General features: G+C 35.6%; 4 protein-coding genes across 6 annotated transcripts in view; 1 reads left to right on the forward strand and 3 right to left on the reverse strand.

The window, feature by feature from the left end:
• Positions 1-1,716: 1,716 nt before the first annotated feature.
• On the reverse strand, positions 1,717-4,202 carry thg1l (tRNA-histidine guanylyltransferase 1-like). Of its 2 annotated transcripts, XM_065271116.1 has the most exons (7): positions 4,129-4,202; positions 3,685-3,861; positions 3,422-3,598; positions 3,149-3,318; positions 2,254-2,342; positions 2,017-2,124; positions 1,717-1,932 (listed from the first exon to the last, which is right to left on the reverse strand). In XM_065271116.1, exons 2-7 carry the CDS (start codon positions 3,786-3,788, stop codon positions 1,777-1,779), a joined length of 804 nt encoding a protein of 267 aa, XP_065127188.1. In that variant the 5' UTR covers positions 3,789-3,861; positions 4,129-4,202; the 3' UTR covers positions 1,717-1,776. The 2 variants fall into 2 exon arrangements, with proteins under 2 accessions (XP_065127188.1, XP_065127181.1); XM_065271109.2 differs by having other exon boundaries at positions 3,685-4,184.
• Positions 4,203-4,356: 154 nt separating this feature from the next.
• LOC135752628 (probable pancreatic secretory proteinase inhibitor) lies at positions 4,357-5,557 on the reverse strand. Its single transcript, XM_065271123.2, has 4 exons — positions 5,365-5,557; positions 5,168-5,199; positions 4,957-5,069; positions 4,357-4,778 (listed from the first exon to the last, which is right to left on the reverse strand). Exons 1-4 carry the CDS (start codon positions 5,417-5,419, stop codon positions 4,733-4,735), a joined length of 246 nt encoding a protein of 81 aa, XP_065127195.1. The 5' UTR covers positions 5,420-5,557; the 3' UTR covers positions 4,357-4,732.
• Positions 5,558-6,389: 832 nt separating this feature from the next.
• nipsnap3a (nipsnap homolog 3A (C. elegans)) lies at positions 6,390-12,150 on the forward strand. Of its 2 annotated transcripts, none has more exons than XM_065275312.2 (6): positions 6,390-6,581; positions 8,165-8,375; positions 9,461-9,622; positions 9,793-9,942; positions 10,019-10,105; positions 11,792-12,150. In XM_065275312.2, the coding sequence occupies exons 1-6, from the start codon at positions 6,483-6,485 to the stop codon at positions 11,866-11,868; spliced, it is 786 nt and encodes a 261-aa protein (XP_065131384.1). In that variant the 5' UTR covers positions 6,390-6,482; the 3' UTR covers positions 11,869-12,150. The 2 variants fall into 2 exon arrangements, with proteins under 2 accessions (XP_065131384.1, XP_065131385.1); XM_065275313.2 differs by having other exon boundaries at positions 6,392-6,581; positions 8,168-8,375.
• A 461-nt stretch (positions 12,151-12,611) lies between these two features.
• Positions 12,612-16,528, reverse strand: part of abca1b (ATP-binding cassette, sub-family A (ABC1), member 1B) — a 41,281-nt gene continuing 37,364 nt past the window's right edge. The window contains exons 44-48 of the mRNA XM_065275311.2: positions 16,425-16,528; positions 15,902-16,005; positions 14,145-14,237; positions 13,802-14,045; positions 12,612-13,626 (exon numbers count right to left, since the gene is read on the reverse strand). Of these exons, the coding sequence (XP_065131383.1) occupies positions 13,483-13,626; positions 13,802-14,045; positions 14,145-14,237; positions 15,902-16,005; positions 16,425-16,528 (689 nt within the window). The 3' untranslated portion in view covers positions 12,612-13,482. The remainder of the gene's footprint in view (positions 13,627-13,801; positions 14,046-14,144; positions 14,238-15,901; positions 16,006-16,424) is intronic.

Genomic DNA, 16,528 nt, shown 5'->3' on the forward strand with positions numbered 1-16,528 from the left:
GGTCCATCCATTTGTCTATTTTATCTATCTATCCTTTCTGTCTGTTTGTACATCCATCTATATATCTATCCTGTTTGTCCATATGTCTATCCATCCATCAATCTATCTATCTTTTCTGTCCATCCATCTATCTATTCTTTCTGTCTGTCTATCCATCCATCCATTTATAAGAACTATCTGATATCTGTCTGACTGTCTCTGTCTGCCTGCCTATCTATCTATGTATCTATCTATCCTTTCTGTCAATCTGTGCATCTATATATCTATCCTGACCATCCATCCATCTATGTATCTATCTGCCTGTCTTTCTTGCATTACAAAGTTTTTAATTACTATAATTAATGATGTAGTCACACAAATTGGTGGAAATGTGTTTTTTCTTTTTATATGTGCTGTGCTATTACTCTGTGAAACAAACACAAAAGGGAGAAAAAAAGTAGCCTTAATAAAAAAAATACTGGACTGCTTGGTGGGAATGTCTGAATATTAAATTTCTTCAGAAGTACAGTTACAGTTGTTAATGTTGCATCATTTTGTTATATAACAATCACTGCAGAGTCAAATTAGGTCAGGGATACCCAAAATAGCATGTGTAATAAAATACAACTGGGTACCAATAAAATAACACAGACAACAGTGTAAAGGGGTAATGCGACTCAGAGGTGGGTCATTAACAGTGAACTATACATTTAATTATAATCAGCTCCAATGCTAAGCAGGCATAAATATCCTCCTTTGTTATGTATGAAATTGCTCAAACAATGGTGGAAGAAACTAATCGCATGACAATTCTCACTATGACACATCTTGTAAAGCATGCACAGCTGTTACACTGTGCACTGTTATAATTTAAGCACAAAATTAGGTCAGGGATACGCAATACAACATCACACGTAATAAAATACAGCTTGACACTAATGTAAGATGCACAGGTGTAGTGCAGAGTAAAGATGTGCTCCTGTGGTGATTCATAAAATATTTTATGATCAGTATGCAGTTACAATGTGGTGACAATAATCAAAGCACAGGAGAAACACACTTGATCTCTTCTGGCTTGATTTTAGCACTTTCAAAAAATTTTACAAGACATTTGTAAATATCAAGTACACTTCATTAAATATGGCCATGCCGTTTCCATCGTGCTGGAATGCAATAACACTGACGTTTAGCTGAAAAGGTCCTCTATACTAAGAGGAAGCAGTGGGGGTGAGGAAAAACAGATGCTCATCCTGGCAGGAAAGAAATTGATCCCTCTGTCATTCCCTGGTTTCTTCTCATCTCCAACAGGAATCTAAAGAAAATAACATCAAGACAGCAGCATTTCCCCCTGACTATTGAGATCAGACAAACCAGGAAAAGTATATATGAAGTATATATTTGCTTTGCATGTTTTCAGGGATATTCATTATGCTTTGGTGCAACCTTCTGCTTCTTCCAATTTCTCAACAAAAAAAAAACAATTGTTTATATCATTCCTTGCTGTCTGATGAAGTTGAAAAAGCATTTATGGGTGAACCAAAACTTTATAAACATTACAGCGATTGTCCTCAGTTACTTTGAAATGAAAAGATTGCTATTTCTGCACTGGCACACATAATGATAAAATGTATACCTTGTAATGCACTGCAGATCATTTTTTATAAAAGTGTCTTTCAAATGCATAAATATAATCACAGGTACATTTGGGAGGTGTCTTTGCAAAAAATACAACAAATATAAAATATTTGAATGTTTATTAAATATCAAAATGAAAAGCAGATTTGTTTTTGGTTCGATTCAGTCTTTTTCCAGAATGTCTGGATGTTCTCCCCAGAACTGATCTCCGATGATGTCACAGAAATGAGTGGTAACTTTCTTTCTGGTCCGTGTCACAGTAACTTCTGTCTCTGCCTCATTCGGTCGCTTGATCTGTTTAGTTGTGGTTTCATTCACCTGTTCACAAGGTTCATAAGTAAGAATATGGGCTGAGAATTCATTAATGACTAAATAAACCATTTTATAAAAACTTTTACTGACCATTTCCCATAGTAATGTCGTTCCTTTTCTATGCATTGGGGATTCGTTGTTGTAATTGATATTAAACTCTGAAAACAAGATCTCGTTCTTATCTGCAGCTTGTGTCCCCTTGAAGAGTGAGAGAAGAACGTAAATATTATTGTTTCATTTCTCGGTTCTTCGGAATGTCTCCAAACATTAAAAAACTAAACAAAAACAAGTCAACAGAAGTTAAGCAAATACTCTGAGTGATCATACACTGAGTCTCTCCTCCGCCTGAGTAGTGGTCAATCCACCTTTCTGCACCAGTGTCCAAAACGTAGTGTTATACAAATTGTTGATATGACCTGAGAAATGATAACAAATGTCAAGACTTGTTACTTGTTATCATAGAGTCTAATACAGAAACAAACCCACATTTTTTCCTATAAAGTTTAGTTTGTCTAGCACAAAAAAGTTTCATATTGACTAGATGCATTCTTCTACATTCTTCTCTTTCAGTCTAATTTACATTAATAAGTACATATACAAACACATTACAGACACTTCTTAAAGAAAATATATTGTTATATATTGTTATCTTGCGATCCATGACAATGAATTCCAAATTATTAAAAATAATAACAAATACAACCATTAAAGGGGACATTTCACAAGACTTTTAAGATGTTAAATAAATCTTTGGTGTCCCCAGAGTACGTATATGAAGTTAAGCTAAAAATACCATATAGATAATTTATAATAGCATGTTAAAATTGCCACTTTGTAGGTGTGAGCAAAAATGTGCCATTTTTGGGTGTTCCTCCTAAAAATGCAAATGAGCTGATCTCTGCCCTAAATGGCAGTGCTGTGTTATGATAGTGCAGATTAAGGGGCGGTATTATCCCCTTCTGACATAACAAGGGGAGCAAAATTTCAATTACTTATTTTTTCATTTGCTTGCAGAGAATGCTTTACCAAAACTAAGTTACTGGGTTGATCTTTTTCTCATTTTCTATACTTATAAAAGCACAGGGGACCCAATTATAATCCTAAAACATGTAAAATGTCAGATTTTCATGATATGTCCGCTTTAAAAAGCAGAAAAAATAACCACTCCGTACCTGCAATTGTATAAACACACAATTCCCAAATTAAACTTTAATTTACTTACAATCCGCCTGTCTCCAGCTTAGGTAGTCTTTAAGGTTTTGGTTGCTAGGATACAGCACCACCCTGCCATCAAAGCTTGGTGGGTACAGCAGCGGCTGTTCCCCAAAATACTCCTTCCAGAAAAAAACAAAGCTAGAGGAAAACTGGGAAGTCACATGGGTCATCAGTTTACTGTGGAGACAAATAACAACATTCATTCAGTTTCCCAGACCTGACAGGCATCAGCATCTTCTTGTTATGATTGCTTGAAATATATACTATACCAAAATCATACCTGGCTCTTCTTTTGAACCAGCTGGATGATCTTTTAAACACAAAGCTGAACTCATCACTCTGTCCATAGGCTATTGTGATGTCCTCAAGTTCCTCCATGACAGAGCGAGCACTGCGACTCATCAGACCCAAAGCTCTGTTATCATTGGGTTTAATGAACTTGTGTTGCTCAGAAAATCTGGGATAAAGAAAAAGATGTTGAAAATTACAGTACTTACACTACTGAAGTGTCTCAAACTAGCCATGTACATTAAAATAACTTACTTGTGAAAGTTGCGTCCATCCAGACGAACCACAATGTAGCAGTTTCTCAAGCAGGTGTCGTCAAGCTCAAAGTTTCTTACGTATTCAAACTTGCTTTTGGCCATGACAGAGGATGTACTGAATTTAAGACTCGGTGTCTTGTGTTGTGTAATCCCTCCAAGGTGTACCGATAACAGTCTTAGCATATGAAATTTAAGTGAATAATAATTTTCAGGAATGAGAAAACCCTTAAGTTGTTTTGTACTGTGGTTAATATTACTAATGCGTAAATGCATGGCAGCAATACAGAATGCACATCGTTGCGAATCTAATATTGCAAATATTAATGTATCAGAAATAATTACAGTTGTGTTATAAAAACGCGTTGTGTGTTTAAATAATAAACGTTGTATATATTAAAACGCTTATTTGTTGGCTAATCGTAAATATGTAGTAAAAACTCACATGTGAATGGTTTATTTTGTTGGTACGTCGCTTTAAACGGTCCCTCGAAACAGAGGTCTGAAAATTTTGTTCCGCCACAACTATACATCAGCTGACTAAAATGACTGTAAATAATGTTATAAGAGCAGTGGATTTTGTTGTTAAAACGATGTTTAAAGACTACTGACTATTGTTCGAATAACTCAAAGCCATAAATGAATCAGACCAACTTTGCAATTGTTTGTCTCTAAAGCTATAGATTTTATTATCAAAATGTTGAAACAGTTGTAAAAAATTATATTTCTGTTAGGTAAACAGTTTGTGTTAACATGACTCAAACACTTCCTTCTTAAAACCATTACACTTTGAAAAATTAGGGGGGAAAACCCTAACTATAAACCTTCATTATAAAACCAAACTAATAAAACTCTTTACTAAATGTAAATTAACAGTTCATTCAATTGGATTAAACTTTTTAATCACACATTTAATCACTTCAAGTCCTTAGGTTAAAACAAACTGAATAATTTCACACATCTACGTAGATATATTGGTCATCATGCAATACACTCTTCTAAACAAACAAAAATAAAAAAGCAGATGATGTCATTTACGTCTGTCCATTTCAGCACCGATCTTCTTTCACAATCAGAATGTCTGTGTTAGTGTGCCTATAAAACAAACAACCTATCAGTGATTAAACATCTCAGCACCATGGCACTTGAAATGAACACTGATATATTTTATGTATTAAATGAATGTGGCTTTTATTAGGTTTTATATATTTAGTGGGCCTATATCACATGGAAAATCAGTATGGTGGGAAATTCAGAAACAAATGGGACTTACATTCTCTGTACACACAGGGTGCATTCATTGACATATGTGATGCCATCATTTCCACAAATAGGAGAATAGTTGAGAGGACACGCTTGATTTCCGCTCAAATCTCCACATGCTGGCTATAAAATGTAAATAGAAAATTATATTGTCACACATATACAAACTATTTAATCTATTGTTTGTTTTTGGTGAAGAATTTAACCCGGAGATCTCTCACCCTCCGGTAGAGCAGTGATTTATCCTCTGCACCTGGAATATTAGGAGAATATTGGAGAAAAAACAGTATAATATAATGCAATTGGGAAATTAAGGACAATATTTGGTATTTAGGATAAATAAAACACCTTAACACTTATAGAAATGAAGGCAGCACTCATTAAACCACAGGGATAACCACAGTGCACAAAGACTTACCCACAGACAGGATGAAGAGCATACTCATCATCAACACCAATGGTGTTCCGGTCATGATGATTATAAAGGATTAGCTTCAACCTTCACTGCCAAAGCTGAGAGCTGTTTCTGGATAATGCTTTAATAACCTGTTAAAGACACTGCCCTTCTGCTGTCTGGCTAGTCTCTGGGTGTTGTTATGCTGATAACCAGCAACAAATAGTTTGAAAGTGAGGTGCAGAAGGAGAGGTGCTGATATTTAGTTTGCCCCACCTACCCACCGTCACCAATCAACAACACTGAGAGCAGAGCCCCTATATTGTCTTTCTTTTGATTTAGGGATAAACATTCCAGTCTGACCAAAAATTGCTGAGCACAATCCAAAATGTACCAGCCTGTATAATATCCCTAAAAACAGGAGGTGTGTCCCTGTTGATTGGCCCAAAGAGAAATGAATGGAATTCCAATAAGCATGGGATGTTTTTGGCTCCAAAGTGGAATGAATGAAATTCCTCTTGGATTTACACAACAGTATAATACAAAAATAAAGTTTATAAGTGTTCAGGAAATTGGATACAATTTTGAAGTAAAATATGCACTTATTTATATAAAAGCCTAATACAAATCTTGCCATGATTTGTGAAATACTTGTAAATCCAGTAAACATAAATCCCAAAAAACTCTGGTTTTTCTGTATGAATAAAAGCAAATATTTCGTTTCACACGTGCTCTCTTCAGCTGTATACTGCATACTGTTATAATGCTGCGTTCCAGGCAGGTTTTTGAGCCCGTGAATTACGACTTCAAAACCACGACTCACGACTCTATGCGTTCCAAGGCAGCCTGTAACCCGTGTTTTTACAACCTTCTACCTGTGAAAGTCCACTGGAACGGCAGTCAAACCCGTGACTTCCCACCCGTGAACTCGTACTAGATCGATGTACTCCCAGTTCAGAGTCGTTAGTCGTGGTTTTGAAGTCGTGATTTACTGGTTACAGGTTGCCTGGAACGCACCATAACATAGGTTTAAATGCGTTGCTATTAAACACTTTCCGGCTTCCGTAGTGAACTTCGTTCATAGCTGCACGTTTGAACTTGACGTCAATCAAGCTGCAGTACAGTTGCGCTTTGGTTGCGCTATGACGCTCACGATAAATAAAATGTTACAGTTGCGTAGCGCGTGGCGAAATGCGTCAGTTTGCGCAAAACAGTGCCTCGCTTTGAAAAGCCAACCTGAGGTGAGTTGAAATCGTTTAATGGCGGTGTTTATACGCTTTATTCGGGTTACAAACATCCACTTCCTTAAAAAACCCACAATATTCAGTTAACAAATGTTTGAAGCGACTTTTATGTATAAAGAGGCTGTTGATAAAATAAGTTGTTTCATATTCATAACAGCAAAACAAACAACACATTTGGGGGCGGTAGTGTGTCAGTGAACGCCCCCATTGTGAAACGAGATATTTAACAACGTTTGTCTGAACTTGTCAGTGTCCTGAATTACAAAAAAGCACACGCATTTATCGAGTCCAAGCGTTTAATAATCAAAATGTTGTTTAGCTTAATTACGTATGTGGTGATTGTATGAATTTTCTAGTGTTATAACGCCATAAATATATTGCTCGTGTCCTATGATGCCCTTGCTACAATAATGGAGTCGGTGACAACAAAAATAAAGCTGTCTTGTCATGAAGATTATATTTTAGTATATAGTATTTGTAAAATTAACTGGTCTAACGTTACTCTATAGCAATGAGGTTCCCCCCTGCATTGTTTTATGACATTTTATTAAATGTATATTCTGTGTAATAAAACATCAGAGAAATAAGCCTACAAATCAACAGAATTGATGGTCAGTGTATAAATGCATGCATATAAATTAAATTGATAATACTTTAATAGATTTTCTGGCATTTATTTTGTTTGGAGGGGTACACCCAGTAAAAGGGGGCTTCAACATTAAGTGACAGAATCCCGGACAGGGTTTAGATTAATCCAGTACTAGGTTTTAGTAATAGAACATTTAAGTAGATTTTACAAACACACCTTACAAAAACAATACTGATGTGCATCTTGATACAAAACAATGGCACTGATTTATGTTAAGATATGTTAGGGCAATATGTTTTTAAATGATTGCAACTCAAACATGCATTTTAGTCTGGGAGTAGGATAAGCCCTGTCCTGCGAAACTGCCCTTGAACCAAGAGTGGCCTAAAAATATAGGATTTGAGCTTTGTACTTTTAAAGGATTACATATCACAAACTGGCAAACATGTGTGGTTTATCTTTAACATGCAGTTTCAACGTATATATAAAAAAACGAGTGTCCAAACAGATGTGGATGTGAATAGTGAGCTTTTTGTGTGCACAATAAAACATTTGAGGCCAAATGTATAATTTTCATCATATAAGATTTTCCATGCATTAGTATTTGAAACAGAATTAGGGCTGGATAATAATCCTAAAATCTCAAAATTTTTGCAAATGTTGATGTACTCTTTATATTTTTGCCTTTGCTCTAGAATAGTTAAAAATTATTTTGCCCAGTTTGAAAACATGATTTGGAAAGAGTTCAAGAATAAAAAAAAATATACTTTAGTTTAGTTTTTTTATTAAACAACACATGTATATGTATACAATATTTATTGATATTTTGTCAATTTATATCTTAAGCACAATTATCTTGATAATATATTAAATATTATATTTTACCCATTTTATGTTGATCAATTATGAAGTTCTACTAAAATAATGTTGTTCAGTTCCAATAATGACCACACGGTGTCCCTCTCTGATTGTTTTATTTGTATTCCTCAAGCAGCACAGGGCCTTTGTCTCCACTGGGCAGCGGCAGGTGAATGGAACCTTCTATGAGTTCCGCACCTATTTCATCCAACCCCATCTCAACTCTGCCTTCCTCAAATTAACTAATGATAAGATCCACCTCCGGACAGCCCATTCAAAGCTCTTAGGCTACTGGACTGTGGAATATGGGGGTCTCAATCAGGTTTTCCACATCTGGGAGTATGGTGAGAAAAGAGTTGTAAAATCTGTGGTTTAAAATGTTGGGGTCTTGAACATGTAACAAAATTGCAACAAAATGCTTAGATAATTTCCCCATTATATGGAGGAGGAAAAATGACTAAAAAGTCTAAATAAATAAATAAATGCATACATAAATGCATGTATGAATGAATGAATGAATAAATGTAGAAATACAGAAATAAATAAATGAACAAATACATAAATGCATAAATAAATTAAGTAATTAATTAAATGCATAAATAAATTAATTAATTAAAGTAGAAATAGATAAATGAATAAATGCAAAAATAAATGTAGTTTTGTCAAAAATATCATTACTTTTAAAGCTGTGCTGCACTCGCTGCAAACGCAGTCTGTGTAAAAGCACAACGGGCAAGTGCGACATTATTTATGTCTGCATTTATTTATTTATGCATTTAATCCCTTATTTATTTCTGTATTTCTACATGTATTTATGCATTTATGCATTTATCCATTTTTTATGTCTGTGTTTATACATTTATTTATTTATGCATTTAATTAATTATTTATTTATGCATTTATGTATTTGTTCATTTATTTATTTCTGTTTATTTATTTATTTAATTTACACTTAAAGGTATAGTTCACCCAAAAATGACTTTCTGTCATCATTTTCTCACTCTCATGTTGTTACAAACCTCTATAAAAAAATTTGTTCATATAAACATGAAGGAAGATATTTTGAGGAATGTTTGTAACCAAACCGATCAGGAGCCCCATTCACTTCCATAGTAGGAAAAAAGAATATTTACAAACATTTCTCAAAATATCTTCCCTCATGTTCATCAGAACAACAAAATCTATACAGGTTGGTAACAAAATGAGAGAATTTTAATTTTTGGGTGAACTATCCTTTAAGTGATTTTTCGTCCTCCATACCAGTAAATCCAGGCTTGAGTTGCAACAAATCCCTTATTAGGATAAATAACCATACAATTACCTATTTAAATGTTTTTTAATAAGTTCAGCTATCTCCTTTTGTCGTGATACAACATCTCTACATACAACCTCATAAGAGTAACCTGCTTATTTGCTGTAATGTTTTTAGATAACTATGCCCAGCGGGCATCAGTACGGGCAGGTCTGGCTCAGGACCCAACCTGGACGGAGCAGTACCTCTCTAAAGCATTGCACATGCTCAGCTCTCAGGATAATGAGGTGACATACCTCGTACCCTGGAGTAAAATTCAGAAACCACCCAAAGAGGGAGGTGAGCACTTTATGCAGTTCATAGAATGATAATTTTATATTCACCATTCGTTTTTATCAAACACTTTGACCACTTTGTGTAACCGCTGATATCACATTCTGAAATGCGATACCTTGACAAACATCTCCCATCTAAAGGATTCAATTTTTTGAATGTTTCATTTACTAAAGGTGTTTATGAGCTGGCTACCTTCCAGATGAAACCAGGAGGTCCGGCGGTGTGGGGCCGGGCATTTCAGGCAGCAGTGGGAACCCACACCGGGTCAGGATATGCCCATCCAGTGGGGGTTTTTCATTCTGAATTTGGTCAGCTTAATCAAGGTAAGTGTTAACTATTAAGAAAGCAAATACATTTTATACGATATAATAAAAATACTCCTATGTTTTCTCATCACAGTGAATGTTTTGTGGTGGTTTGAGAGCGCAGACCATCGAGCAGCAATACGACGTCACTCTCATGACGATGCCAGAGTAGTTGCGGCAGGTATAGCTTTACTTTGTCCTATTGCATCAGATGGTACATAGGTCTAGGGCTGTCACATTGATTAAATAATCGATTGTTTGACCTCATTGTGATGATTTCAGATATTTCAGATAATTGCATATTTCTCTAAAAAACACAAGGGGGAGCTGCAGCGCCTGTATAAATGAGACTATCAGATGGCACTCCTTGACTAAAAGTGTAACAACAGTATTTAAAGAAATGCTGCAAAACTTTGATAAGCATTATGTAGGTAAAACCTACATTTCCAAAACTATTCCAAATTTAGGGAAGTGAAGGATGCTATTCTTAAGGATCTGTAACCGTGGGTTCACACCAGCCGCGTTTGAGGCGTCAAATTCACGTCTACCACATCAAGTTTGCCGCTTGAACATTTTGAGTTCATTCGCACGTGAAAGCCGCGCATGAAATTGTAGTCATCGAGACATTCTCGCAGAAATTCGCGTTATGGGAGGGGCTTCTGCGACTCTGCTCACATCCTGTAATCACTAGAGTAAGCTCCTGATTGGTTAACGTGGTGCGTTTTTCCACCAAAGTTCAAATTTTTCAACTTGTGCATTTGCTAGATGCGCAAATGAGGCGGAATCGCCTCTCCCGCGCCGCGCTAAACGCCTCATTCGCACCGTGAGAACTCCAGACGCATGTCAACGTGTCTTCACATTGACTTAAAGGTGCAGTGTGTAAGGATCTCTTGACACAAATGATAAATAATATACAAAACTATATGATCAGTGGTGTATAAAGACCTTTCATAATGAACCGTTATGTGTTTATTACCTTATAATGAGATGTTTTTATCTACATACACCGAGGGTCCACTTACATGGAAGTCGCCATTTTGGGCCGCCATGTTTCTACAGAAGCTCTTAACGGACAAACTTTTTACTAAGTTGTCTCCGGCAATGACCTGTTTGTCCGGTGGTGGCCACAGTAGCTTCTCTATGTTTTTCAAAAGCGAGAGGTGAGCAGTGGACTGAGCTGTTGGTTGCAATTCACAACCTCACCACTAGATGCCACTAAAATTTACACACTTCACCTTTAACATTGAAATAATTTGCGCTTGACGCCTCTACCACGGCTGGTGTGAACGCAGCATAAGGAATTTATTTTTTGCAGCCATGTGGTCCAGTACTAATATGACCTTTGTATAATTGGCTTCTATTTAAGGCCTGTTCTGGTATATTCAGTTTATTTTGATTGCATTTAAAAAATATTTATATTTTCAGTTATTTATTTCTTATGAAGAATTTTCAGTTTTTGAAAGAAATATTCATTGCTTTTAAATATGTGTTGTGTGTATCAAACTTAGCAAAATATTAATTTTAAATTATTTCACAACAATCTGTGAAAATGATTTCATGAACAAACAAAAAATCTATGAGAATTAAATGTCAAAGCCCTAAAACAGGCAATTAATCGTTATAATTGTCACAATTCATTAGGCAATTAACCGTTAGCCAAATTTCATAGTCGTGACAGCCCTACATAGGTCCTAACATACAGATTTAACTAAATTATTTATTTGACACACTGTGTGTTAAATATGATTGGAGGTAAATTAATGTGCAAATGACACAAATAGACAAAAATTTACATTTGTTTTTATGGCTTAAATTCATATTTATTATATTAAATAAATTTATCATTTACTTTTTTGTTTTTCTCCAGTAAGGGAGAGCTCTGCATATCTGGTGTCACAGAAGAATAAACTCTTGTTCCCCTGTGGATTCTCACCAATGAAATAGCCTGGACCCATACTGTAATTTGACAAAACCGGAGTCTCCAAATGATGGAAATTGTGTATACAGTGATTCAAACGTTGCAATGAACCAATCACCAAACAGACAAACATATTACAGACTATTATGTCAAACAAAAATATAACCCATTTAAAGTAGCACTTTCTTAATGACATTGCATAGGTTTTATTTAGTAGGCATATGTTTAGTCTATCGAAAAGAGACTTTGTCAAACTGTTCACTCAGTGGTATGTGCATGTCAATAAATCAACATATCATTAAATTGCACAGATATTCATGTGAACTTTATATGCTCCAGGACAAGATTGCATTTGACATATAAACGAAATATAGAATTGGCATGTTTTATTGTGTAAATACAGTAAGTGTACAAGGTGAGTAACAGACATCCCACTGCCATACATTTGAAATGTAAACAGTTTTGAAATGAGGAATATTAGTGGTACTAAGACGTTTTTTGTCTTTCCAAGGTTTGATCATTTTGGTTGGAGATAAAGGTAAATACTTTGTCTGTGGAAAATCCAGTGCAAAACACATTTTACCATTAAATCAATTCCAATTTACACAGCGAGTAAAGTGCTCTGACATAAGGCATCAAGGTTGCCTATCCCAATAACATCCAAAATACTGACGGGCTCATCACCTTACTGTACTGAACGACTACTTACAACACAGCAGAAATCAATAATGTACTTACGATTAAATTTCACTATCCTCCTAAAAAAAAATTACCAAGCTAAAGTGGTTTTTATGGTCAAAGCTGGCTTAAACTGGCCAGGCTGGTACAGGAGTTTTGGCCACTTAAGCTAGGAGACCAGCAAACCTGGTTTATTTTGTGAAGGACTTTAACTAAAGAAGGCACATTGTGACTTTTAATTTCCTTCTGGAGTGTCCCTTAGGAATACAGTGTCAGTCGAGGTATTTGTTAGATGTAAAGCTTACTCATCTAAACACTTTTTTTTACATTTTATTTTATTATAAAACCCTATAAGAGTCACTTTGCTCATCGCTTAATGATTCGGATTCTTACGAGGCACTCTTTGACAGTATTAAATAATCCCATTTCGGACTTTAAAAGACATCTAAAACAATTGCTCACTTATAAATAATGACACATACAACAAGAAAAATCAAGTTACCGTAGTATGATTTGCAGTTTAGCCCTAGGCCACGCAAATGATTGTGAATCTTCAGCAAGAAATTTCTAGTCTTAAGAAAATAAAAAATAAAGACACTGACCCTGAATTATCGATCATTGGCATTTACCCATCGGCCCGAATTATCATCGGTCATGTGATAAAACTGATGACCCCTCTGCCAACAACTGCACGAAATACGGTCCACCAAAAACTGATAATTTAACACTCGTGGCTTGGATGTAGCCGCGCTACAAACTCTAGAGAAGTCTTTATCGTTTCTTTGCATTGTCTTGCATTGAGTATCTTGGCTGCAGTGTTTGCCTCTCAGCTGACCCTTTGGTCATTTATCTTCAGATAAAGGTCAGACCGGCAGACTGCAGTGCAAAGGCCACAAAAACATTGTGAAACGTGTGGAATCCACTGGCTCCGGTTAGCTTGTAGTGTAAAGAGAAAGCCAAGCTCACACAAAGCTTTCTTTTGGCTTCTCTATATTATCTGCACTGGACAGTGGACTCAGTAATACCATGTCGACCGCGGTCTCCTTACGACGAATGGAGCTGTCGCAGTGGTCGTCACTTTGGTCCTTGGCAAAGTTAACAAACACCTGTTGATAAAGAAAAAAATGCATTTAGTTAACACGCAAAACATGGTAAAAACCCCGTCCATTTTTTTTACAGTCTATGGTGGAGTCAGGCTCTGACCAGGGGTTAAGTTACGCTTTAAGTCACTGCACTACACACACGATAAAACATCATGTTCAAGTTAAACGTGACCCTCACCTGGTCAAGAGTGGTCTGAGACACAGAATAATCTTCAATCCTGAGGAACTCTTTATTCTTGGCGAGGATGCTGAAGATGTGAGCGAGAGATGTAAGGGAAGAAGAGAGCTGGTATTGTAGCATGTTTCGATGTTTCTCTTTTAGTGTACTGCCTGGTAGCTCGCTCTCGATAAACTTCATCACAGGCTGAAGGTCTGGATCTGGACCAGCTACCCTCAGAATGATGGTGTATCCATCACCAAATCTAAGGTAGGAAGAATAGGGAACGTGAAGAAAATAGAAAAAGATTTGTTTCTTAGTCTAATAAATGTGCAATTCACACAAATATTATTTAAAAACTTACCTGTTCTTCAGGTGTTGGACGCTGCCCAGACACCGGAACCTGCCGTTCACCATGATGGCCATTCTAGTGCACAGTGCTTCACATTCCTCCATACTGGAGAAAAAACAGCACAGGTTAGTTTACTCCAAAGAAAACCCCCAACCTAAATGCATAAAAACTAGCACACGTTAACGCACAGTTACTGTACACTGCAAAAAAATGATTTTCAAGAAGAAAAAAAATCTTAGTATTTTTGTCTTGTTTTCAGTAAAAATATCTAAAAATTCTTAAATTAAAATGTTTTTCTTGATGAGCAAAACGACAAAAATAAGTCTAGTTTTTAAACCAAAAATATCAAATTTAAGTGAAAAAAAATCTGCCAATGGGGTAAGCAAAAAAATCTTGAACATTTTTCTTAAACACTAAATTCAAGAGAAATTTTCTTACCCCATTGGCAGATTTTTTTCTTGTTGTATGCACAAAATCACTTAAATTTTATATTTTTGGTCTAAAAACTAGACTTAATTTTCTTGGGTCGTTTTGCTCATCAAGAAAAAGCATCTTAATTCAAATTTTTGTAGATATTTTTACTGAAAACAAAACAAAAATACTACGATTTTTTTACTTGAAAATCATTTTTTGCAGTGTACAGTTTATTTAGTTAGCGCTAACTAACATTGTAGTATATTGGTCAAAGATGTGACGTTAATTATTTTGTGTCCGTATGGATAAATTAAATGTAAAATGGTTAAAATTTCAAAATAAATTTGCAGATATCTTGCATACATTCTCTTTTTGAGGACCAATTCTAAAATTTCTGGTTTTATTTCATTTTGAAAGAATATTTGGGGGATAATTGCAAAAATGTCAATGTGGTGTAACCGGTCTGTGCCAATTGGTATAACAAGTATTTTTTTTAATTAAAATATAAATATATTCATAAAAAATTTGGAATAAAATATAACCATCTAGTTTAGTGTAATATGATTTTTTTACATCATTTGTCTAAGCTTATTTAGAAAACAGAACTGTTTTCAGGGCTTATGTCTGGACAAATATTACAAAAACACATAAAAATTTACATTTAGAAATAACTAAAAATTATATTTTAAAATGATTTTTTTTTGATGATTACGCTTACATGCCATCAAGGTGGATAAAATATTAATTTTTTCTCATTCTTTGGCACAATTGGTGGTTACACCATTTTACATTTTCAGGTCCATTCAGTCTTAACTTTCATAAAAATGGTGCAAATGTTATTTTTTATTGCAATTAACAAATTCATTGTGCATTGAAATAAACCTAATGCATGGTTTTAAAACAAGTTTTAAAAAAAATCTCATCTTGCCAAACTGTTTTTGTCACTGACCCATATATTACTTTTACATTTGGCAGACACTTTTTCCAAACTGATTTATAGGGGCAGTTTCCCAGACAGGGATGAGATTAATCCAGTACTAGGCTTTAGTTATATAAATTATATTACATTTTAAGTAGTTTTTTTTTTTTTTAAACAAACCTTAGAGAAAAACCTAATGTAGAAGTGCATCTTGGGGCAAAACAATGTCAGTGATATATGTTAAGATGTGTCAGTGCAAGGTGTTTTTAAATTAAGGTAGCTCATGCATTTTAATCTGGGACGAGGGTAAACCCTGTCCGGAAAACTGTCCCATAGTGTCAAACCCATGCCTTTGTCTCTACCAGTTGAGTTACATTAATACTACTTTGCCCATTATCTCTCATTCAGGAGTATGAAAACATTTGGTATGTTTTACCTGTGTGAGGTGAGCACGACAGAGCGTCCCTCTTTGATGACACTGTGAATGCAGTTCCATAACGCCCGCCGGGCTTTGGGGTCCATGCCAGTGGTGGGCTCATCCTGTAACCAAGAGCAAAAACAAGATTCACATTTATCCACAGTTTCAGCAAAAACTACACACTAACATCTCTCTGCCTAAGACGTGTGTCGCACACTCAAGTGAACCAAAACACACTTGCTGGCTCAACACAGGGATTAAGCGTTTTGTGTTCTTTGTGTAATTGACCCACTATGAGGCCATACAAAAGGCAAAGGGTAAGGAGTTCAGGCTAATTCAGCTCAAGGGGTGTTAAAATGCCGAACGTCTTATATAACCAGAATAAGAAACCCAACTGAGTGAATAATCAAACAGCAATCTTATGATCCACATTCATGTTGATTTATTTGCAGACATTCACCCAGGGGGGCACAACATTTGAGCCAGGTGTATAATTGTGTGTGTGTGTGTGTGTGTGCATGTGTTTGGAAAAAACACGTACCAGGAAAACCACCGGAGGAGCTCCTATGAGAGAAATGGCAGTGGAGAGTTTGCGCATGTTGCCACCACTGTAGCTTCCTGCATTTTTGTCCACATACTTCACAA

This window comes from Paramisgurnus dabryanus, chromosome 16, assembly GCF_030506205.2.
Source record: "Paramisgurnus dabryanus chromosome 16, PD_genome_1.1, whole genome shotgun sequence".
Taxonomy (NCBI): Eukaryota; Metazoa; Chordata; class Actinopteri; order Cypriniformes; family Cobitidae; genus Paramisgurnus; species Paramisgurnus dabryanus.